The sequence below is a fragment of the Phaethon lepturus genome, unplaced genomic scaffold (genome assembly GCF_000687285.1).
Source record: "Phaethon lepturus isolate BGI_N335 unplaced genomic scaffold, ASM68728v1 scaffold8273, whole genome shotgun sequence".
Classification (NCBI taxonomy): Eukaryota; Metazoa; Chordata; class Aves; order Phaethontiformes; family Phaethontidae; genus Phaethon; species Phaethon lepturus.
The window spans coordinates 1-9,414 of record NW_010529663.1 but is presented as its reverse complement, the minus strand read 5'-3'; the positions used below and the strand labels follow the sequence as shown (position 1 = coordinate 9,414).

Here is a 9,414-nt window from a genome sequence, read left to right as displayed (position 1 = left end):
CTGCTCCTTCATCTACACACAAACACACACACACACACACACACACATGTGCACACAGAGCCTCCATGCACACAGATTTTCTTTCAGAGAGCTTTTCATTTAAGCAGCTTGGTAGTATTTATATTTGCAGAGTTCCCAGTATTCCCAAACCTTACCCCTTTATTTTTAGCTTTCAACTTTTTTCTTCAGCTGATGAGAACAGGAAAAGAAAGTGGTGTGTTTATTGCTGGCAAACAGCTTGGAAATTCTGAGTAAAGAAGCCAATCAACGCAGAAGGATTATAATAATCAAAGTACAAAATTTGCATATTTAGAGTATGGTTACTGAGAAATAACAATGCCTTGGTTATGCAAATCAAACCCCCAGCTAAAGTGAAGGGATTTGCATATCTGTGAGAAATCTGTCACGTTATGCATCAGTAACTACATTCTAAATGGCTGAAAGAACTGGCTTTTAGCAGAATATTAAATATAATTTCCAATACAATTTTTTATTTCCTTGTGATATAGAATAAACTTAAATCTTTTGGGGCTTGCTGAAAATAGGTCTTCTTGTTTGTAGGAAGCAATACCATTCAGAACAACTAAATAAACATTCAGTATGCCATAAAGCTAGAATTTTTAAGATTGAAATCATGAAAATGGTCAAAGAATTGTGTGTTACCAATTCTGTTCATTGTTTTTGTCTATAGAAGGTGGTATAAAGTAACCTTCTTGAGAAAGGATTGCAGAAAACAGTTTAAAGCCACTTGTTTGTCTCTGCATAATAATATCATGTTTACTTCATTTTAAATTTAGTGCATGAAGAAAAAGAAGTTGGACTGAAAGGTTTCATAGGTAAAAATCCTGGGGAAAAACTGTAGACTGAACTAATATAACAATTTTCTATTATCTATTAAAATCAAGCAGAGTTAACAGTTGGCTCAGAAGTATTATAATAAAACTAAAGAAAAAAAATTAAGGATATTCTCCTTTAAAAATAGTATGTGGCAATATTTGCACCATTCATGCATGAGAAAATAAATATGCTATTTCTGGATAATGTTTATTTCCCCTTTCCTCTCTTGTGAATGATGCTCTCCTGCAGTTCAGATGTAAACTTAAGGCTGGCTTACACACTCTGGCCACCGCCTGCAAATGAAATTGCGGTCTGGTGTTACACTGAAACATTCAAGCATGTTCAATCTACGAAGTATTACTTATAATGCATATTCAGAGGCATGATCCATTTCCACCGATAAAATATGGAGGAAACTGAGCAAGCTGCTTTGAAGACCTGGCTATTACTCATGTGCGGAACTGGTGAGTGCACTGCAGGGTGGTCCTTAGAGTACTTACCATCCTCTGTGGGCACATAGATATTCAAATACAGACAGTCTTCATTTTGATCTTGAACATATGTCACCACAGTATCCAGGTTGGCTGTAAACCAGACTGGCAGCATGTCGTTGAGCAGTGACCTCTCATCCAGGTATTGCGGGCAGACGGCAGCAAACTGTGTGGCGTTGCGGACACCCGTCCAAGATGACGGTGGCTCTGGGGGCTGAAATCGCCTTTCTCCAGTTGGAGGAGAGGCATAAGGAACACCCAGGTACTGCTCCACTGGACCAAGGATCTCATTAGGCAAAGGTGTTCTTAAACCACGTATTTTGCCATAATTAGTGGTAACAACTGGGTATTGTGCTTGGCCATCAATGAGAGTAAATCGTATCGCCAGTGCAGTTATCCACAGGAGGAAGTTAGAATTCAACATGACACACACCGGGGTGAAGATCAAAGGCAGCCATAGGAGTCCCATTGGTTTCGACATTATTTAAATCAACATCAGCAGGGCTCTTTTTTCCGCAGCCAGGAGAAAATTAATCAGTCAAGGAAAATGAAAGCTAATAAAATAAAAAAGCAGTCAAAAAGAAACGAATTGAGGAAAAATGTAACCTTGTTCAGGCAGCGAAAAACCAAAAGCTGATATGTGGTAGGTGCCTCAGCTGACTGGCCGTAGACAAATCCCAACGTCAGAAGAACCAAGGGGGTGTTTGCCCCTAAGGCCCATCCCAGACTTCAGTGGTGGCTTAGCCCTGGCGACGCACAGCACTTCCCAGCAAGTAGCATGTGGAGAGATCCGCAGTCACTCTACTTCCCCAGCAAAATGGCTGCTTCCAGTGAAGTCCAGCCCACTCAGTCAGCCTGTGGCCAAGAGAAAACAAGCAATTCAAATCAACAGACACATTCATATCGGCATAAATCTAAAAAAACCCCAAACCAAACGATTAAATTCACACATACTTCCATGCCAAGGCCTACAGCTGTTTTATGAATTGTAAGCACCATGGTTAGCTATGTGTTTCCAAAGACACGTAAGGTAAGAGAGCTGAAAATTGAAGCTACAAGCTTTCAGAGGTTATACCACAGACCAAATATTTCTGCTTCTGTATATGCTTCCAAACCAAACCACAGCCCAAACATTGCTGCTTTCAGGAAGGGTATCCCATTTAAGTGCTAGCTCCAGGGTCTATTCTGCCCTAAATAAACAGCATCTCCTTTTTAAGCATATTTGCACTCCCACAGGAAACATTCATTAAATGTTTTTCTGCATTGGATAATCTCTCTTTGTTATGATATTACTTCTACGTAGGTTTTTTCACAGGTATGCCTACTCTTCTGTATGACAACCTAATTTAGCTCCATCTAATTCAGAAATTCCAATTAGTATAATAGCACCGCATTAGTTCAAATCAAGTGTGAGAACAGTAAGCCAAAATTAGATACAAAGTTATTGGTTTTCAGATCTGTTTTCTTTGTTCTGTGTCTGACAAAAAGGAACAATAGAAACTGAAAAGAAAAAAACACGATACAGTGTCTCAAAAGTCAGATTTTGACCTACATAGTGTTACAACTATGTCACGTTACCTATTTGCATGCTCTTTTTAATGTTTAAAGAAGGCAATTCATACAATAATTCTGTAATTTTGAATTAAATACAAGTCACTCATATACATATGCTAACCACTACAAGTGGTATGAATAAACACACAGCACTTGTTAGTATTTACGTTCTTCTCCCTGCCCAAAGAAATGGAGGAGTTTGGTTTTACCCATTTTTCAACTCAAAAACACAGATAACAATTCTAGAGCTAAAAACCCCCTTGTTATAGGAAACTGATACTGATATTTTACATTTGATAGGATAGACATTTATATATAAAACTTATATAAGTGGACTACCAGGTCCTGTTTTCAGTCAGGACTGTCTTACGAAGGTATAAAATCAGTTTGCAAGAGCAGAAAAAGGGAAGGTAAGTAGCTATTGACAGTGACTTCAAATTACAAAAACCAAAACAAAGAACCTAAAAATAACCACAGGAGACATGTATGCTGATTCTTTCAGACAAGGAAAGGCATTTGAAAGAAAGATATTTCATTCTCTCAAAATTCCTCAAATACTTCAATTATTCACTTTAGCACTTGTACCAAAAATTTTTGGAACACCTGAACACCAGAGGCCAGAAAAGTATCAGATACATATTATTCATGGTGAACCAAAATCTTTGTTGACATTTTCACTGATAGATAATAGGCTCAGATGCTGCCTCCAGAGGACTTGCAATTTAAGCGTAGTTTCTGAAGGATGAATCAGTAACAGCTCTAAGTGTCATGTCTCTGAGGGCACCACCAGGGCCATCAGTCCCTGCCTGAGCTATGCTGCAGGAAGCCCCGTGCCCAGACCCATGCCCAGCCTGGATCTGCCCTGTGTCCCCAGGTCAACCTTGGACCTGACTCCTCACCCTGCCTGGCCCGATGATCGTTGGGCAGTGGCAGGGTCCTGTCCCTGTCCCCAGCCCAGCCTCAATGGGGTGTTTTAGGAGGATGCCCTGCCAGAGAGAGTATTGCCCTGACAGCTCTGCAGTGCCCACAGCTCCTGTCTCAGCCTCACCCTTGGGGCAGCCCCACTCCACCTGCTCCCTGGCACAGAGAATGGTCAGCCGGATACCAGTCACCTGAAATTCTGCTTCAAGTACTGCCTTCCTTTCTGATTTCTGCTACAACCTTTAACAACAGAAGTCAGAAGCAGGCAATTGATTTTGGGTAGTGTTCCCTTGTGCCCTTTCCCATCCTGACTTTGGTACACTTTTCTGACCATGCAGCACAAAGTAGATTTTCCAGTTGTACCCAACTGAGGATTTAATCTGTGCTCAGGGAGGAGGAACAGATCCTACTCCCCTGATACCCACACTACAAAAGTTTGCAAAAACATCATAAGAAAAAGAACTGTGGAATGAAGCACTCAGAAAATTGACAAGGTGGAAGGAAAGACAGTGATCCAGATGATGAAAAATGGATAGAGGAAAAAACTTGTCTGGGCAAACAGGCATTAAAAAAAAAAAAAAGAGGAAGAAAAACAAGAAAAGAAAATGGGAATGACAAATAAACAAGAGAGAACGCATTACCAGCATGGAGAGAATGAAAAATGACGATGTGAAGGAAAGTGGAAATCCTCAGTTGATGCACATACTAGAGATAATATACAACTGCTAAAACTTTGACTTAATATTTATCTATACTAATTACAGGGTGTCTTTGGATCAAATGTCTGATTACATGCCATTATTTTAATAGAGTAAAAGGACAAGAAAAGGCAAACATTCATTATTGACCTGGAACTGAATTTGCTATCCTATTCCTTATCTAGGACATAAGACCAACAGAAGTTATTTTTGTGGGTATTAAAACCACTCATACAATGTGTTTTATTTTCCCCTGTACCTTAACAGGAACATACATAAAGTTTGCATTTCTGGTTTATTCACACATAGACATTTAGATTTTAAGGATCTTGAATTTATAAGGGAACAAACCTTTGGCTAACACACAGAATTTAGCCAGTTCTCTCAGCCCCACTGTCTGACCTATAACAGACCTGCAGCCTTTGTCAGACAGTGCAAAGACATAAACAAACAGCAGATAGTGACAAGTGCATTAATAATACGCAAGGTATATACCATAAAAGAGCAATTCTAATATGATAAATCAGAATAAAACCACTATTCATTGTAACATGTTCTGGTTATTAAAAGTTATAGTTGTTAGCAAGTTAAATGGCAACAGAAGCAAAGTTTTTAATAATTTCATATTAAACAAGTGTCTTCAAAAAGTTTACATAAATAATTACTTATGACCACTGCATACAACAGTGGAAGAACTCTCATGAAGAAAATTGTTTTGCAAAGACAGTATTAGGCAGAAAATATCCCATTTTTCAGTTTATTGACTTATTACTAGAGAAATTACCATTTTCATAAGGTTAGTTCACACATGAAATACATACACATTCATACAGAGAGACATACGTGGAATAATTTTCTGTAAGAATATCAAGAGATAAGGCAGAAGGCATGCTAGCTGTACATTCATGTACTAGCTGATTTTGCTACGTGCATCGTTAGAAAGGCTGGAAGATATAGACAGAGTCACAGATTGCAATTAGAGATTAATCTTAAATAGAAAACTGTATGCATTTTAGCATGTTTTTAGATATAACAAAACCAGTTTGATACACATCTATACGTATCCAGTCAGCTATTTAATACATCTTTACAAACTGAGCCTACAGGAAGAAATATACTTGTCATGTCTTTACTCATTATCACTAATAGTGTTGTATTTTTTCCATGTTTTTTTTTTTTTTAACTGCTTCAAGTGTTAGAAAAATGTGTACAAACTTGCTTGCAAAAACTTTCTAGTTGGAAGAATCACCGACTCAAATAATCAAAAACATAAAATCCAAATCAAATTATTCTGTTTAAAGAGGCAACTTCTGGCAATGCAACACGCAAAAAGAAGTCAAAGAAGATCTGAAATCACATGCATTCATACATGACTTCTTTACTGGCAGAGGAGTATAATTTGAGGCTAATGAGATATTTATGGCCTTTGAAGTAAATGTGGATTGAAGTTAACACAGATGTGCATCTACTAGAAACATCGCTTGTACTCAATTATAAATCTATGCCCCAAGCCACACTTAGAACTGCTTAAATAGTATATGAAGCAGACCTTCAGGTCTAACCTTATGGTTTCCAGGATCTGCAGTTAGCACTTTTTCAATTTGAACAGATGAGTATGTCAGTAGCTCTATACTAATTCTGTACCTGCTGGGGAAATAGGAGACATGATTTAAAAGTCCTCTGCTGCAGGGTAGAATAGCAAAACCTAAAGCGATTCAAGTTTTTTTGACCTGTTTTTCCAGGTCATGGACAGTCACAAGAAAATTAAACACAAATATAAATTATATGAGACCAGGAGACTGAGGACTGCACAGATTTCCTAGGGTTTCTCAGGCTTTACCTAAACCAACTAGTGCACTACTGTGCACCTTGGCTTTCAGTCGCTGACCAGCTTCAGCCCTTCTGCTCAAGTTCCCTGGAGCAAGGTTTTTGATGTGTACATAGGTCTCATCTCAATACAGAATCAGGGTTAAACACCCACATCCCCCTCTTTAGACATATGCTCTGAAAGCGTACAGTCGGCTTTATTAGCTGAAACCTGAGTCATCGGTTAGTCACCAGAACAAAAACAATGAATAATGTAATCAATAAAACTCATAGTGACATTTTGTACAGTATTTAATGCATTTCACAGAACATGGGGATTTAAAAAATATTTCATTTATCAAGATCATAAACTGTGGGTTTTCTTCTTTCCCTTCTCTTCCTCCCCTTGAAAAAAACTATTTTGAAAGTTACGCAGTAAAGTGGTTTTGTGGTGGGGTGGTTTGGTGTTTTTTTGGGGGGGATGGTTGTTTGTTGTTTTTAAATAAAAGTAATTAAATATATTATCCTGTTTTAAACATATATAAAACCCTATAATAAATTAATTAGTGGCAGAAGACTGTAAATAAGAACTACCTAAGGCATGACAATTTGTGATTATGCCTACAGTATTAATTTTAGCAATATATGTATAATTTGGAACTTTAGCAGAAAACTAATCACACGGTTGTTTTCTGTAAAAGCTCTTCCCAGAGCAGGTTTAAATGCTCTTATCTGTCACTATATTCAGAATGTTTGCTCAATAAGAAAAGGACAGTTCTTCTAAATATCAGTAAATTCATACTGTTTTTTTCTATCATATTTCAAATTAAAAAAGTTATAATGTCTTTAGGGCTTTTTTCCCAGCTTTGAGACTATGTTCTTGATACACTGAAATGAGTTAAGCTTCATTCTTCTTCATGCTATACGAAGTCATTCAGAAAAGTCAGACAAATTCATAGTGAAGAACGCAAAGGAACATCAGCCATGAATTAATGTGCAGTTTCTGAACTGTGTTACTTAGAAAGTTGGTGGGAAGGTTATTAACTGGAACTGGCCAAACACAGATACTTTTAAAACTCAGAACTGTAACCAGAGCAATGGCTGACTACACGTTAAAATGCAGCAGAGTCTTATTAGTAATTATTTTTCCTAATAGAAGCTATGTGTTTATTTTGCTGTATTTTTGTAAGCATTTTCCCAGTAAGAAGAGATTTCAACAATGTATTATTAAATTGTTTTTTAAAACCACAAAACAACAAACACCCCCCCCCAAAAAAATCCAGACTTATAATAACCCTCACTTAGCATGATAATCTTCACTAGGGATGAGTATCTGAACTACATATCTGCATTATTAATGGGTTAACCAAGTTCTATGCCAGTACGTTTTCTGTGGTAGTACATTGCTGTTCAGTCACAGCAATTCAGCAGGTAGTAGGGATCTGAGGAGCTTTTGGTGATTCAGAATACTGTCATTTGTCTTTTACATCACATTCTAATGTATCACTTACAAATTCAGAGTTAATATTCTCTTGAAGATTTAGAGATTAGAAATTAAAAGAAAGTAAAATATCAGTGATACAAATTTAAGAACTATGATGTATCCTTTCTTAAAATAAAAACAAATGCTAACTGTACAAACATCACTATGGACCTTGAAGTTGGTCTTAGAATTAAGGTTAGAAAAAAATGAGGTCAAAGGTAGACAATTCTTTTTTTTTTTTTTTTAACATAGAAATAAAGCCTGAAAAACACTACAAACACTAATTTAACCAGTTGTGTGTCATCTTTTTTTTTTTCCCCCCAAATAACATGCTGCATTTACCCTCTTACGAATTTCTCCAGTGAGTATCTCAGAAAGGCTCAGACAATGTCAGGAGATCCCTCAGGTTAGACACTACAATCACCATTTACTTTTCAGAAAATGGACACACATTTATTTCATATCATTGCTTCTTCCCTGCAGCGACCACTCTTATTCTGAATTTCTAAGTCTCATGCACTATCAAAAAGAATGATGGGATTATAAGAAAAGGCTGTGTGGTCCCTACATTGTGTTTGAAAACTGCAGTTCTCTCAATAATGAAAAAAATTTGAAAAGCAAGCGGGGGGGAAGAAAAAGTGTGATCATCACCCCTTTTCAAGAAGAAACAAAGACAAAAAAAAATAATTCTTAACACTTCTTCAAAAATACTTAAGCATTCTGTAAAAATCAGGTGTTTGGATTTAATTATAAAAAGCTGTTGTTGAACAATCACAGATATGGTTTCCCTTTTTTTCCTTTTTTCCTGTATTTAAAATTATTAAAAAATATTATGTCCAGAAGGACCCAAGACTGACTGGAAATGTTCATTAATGACATGACTCTTCAAGCACATATTTTAGGGAAATGTACAAAACATAGCATCAGTACAGTCTAGTAAAACTCTTGACTTCAATTTCAGCTTTTACTTTTGATATGACCTTGTAAACGAAATGTAATGTTCCCTGCGTCTCTCTTTATTTCTTTTCTGCACCTCTGTTTTCTTAAATTCAGATGTGTTACTCCAAAAGTAAAGGTTATGATCTGAATGAGGATGTTCAGCCCTGAGTTTCTGAAAGCCAAAAACTCCTGTGAAGTAAAGTTTCTTATGTCTGGAGTAAAAAAAAAAAAAGTATGGTTATAAAGAAAAATGAAAACATGCCTACAAAAAATCACTATTTTATACATTTTTAGGTTTGCAGTAATGCAAATTACACCTGTAATTTGAATAAACCATCAAAAATATCAAACTTAATTACCTATCACCACTGTGAGACATAAAAAATAAACATTTCTAACAGGGAATGGGTTTAACTTCTCTCCAGTAAGAAAGGTCAAATGACTGACAAGGAAAATTCTTAAGGAAAACTATCAGATTTTGTCTAAATATTAAACAAGGAAACTCAGAGGACTCATTCCTCTCTTTCTCTCTTCACAGAATCACAGAATCACTAAGGTTGGAAAGGACCTTCAAGATCATCAAGTCCAACCATTAATCCAGCGCCACCATGTCCCCTAAACCATGTCCTGAAGCACCAAAGTCTAGACATTTTTTGAACACAGAATCACAGAATCACAGAATCAC

General features: G+C 36.8%; 1 protein-coding gene across 1 annotated transcript; it reads right to left on the bottom strand.

Annotated features, from left to right (window-relative positions):
- Window positions 1-1,337: 1,337 nt before the first annotated feature.
- Window positions 1,338-1,809, bottom strand: LOC104618429 (neuroligin-4, X-linked-like; the record flags this gene model as incomplete). The annotated part of the gene is made up of 1 exon (XM_010284014.1): window positions 1,338-1,809. A coding segment is annotated over exon 1 (472 nt), but the record flags the coding sequence as incomplete, so codon positions are not given.
- Window positions 1,810-9,414: the final 7,605 nt, after the last annotated feature.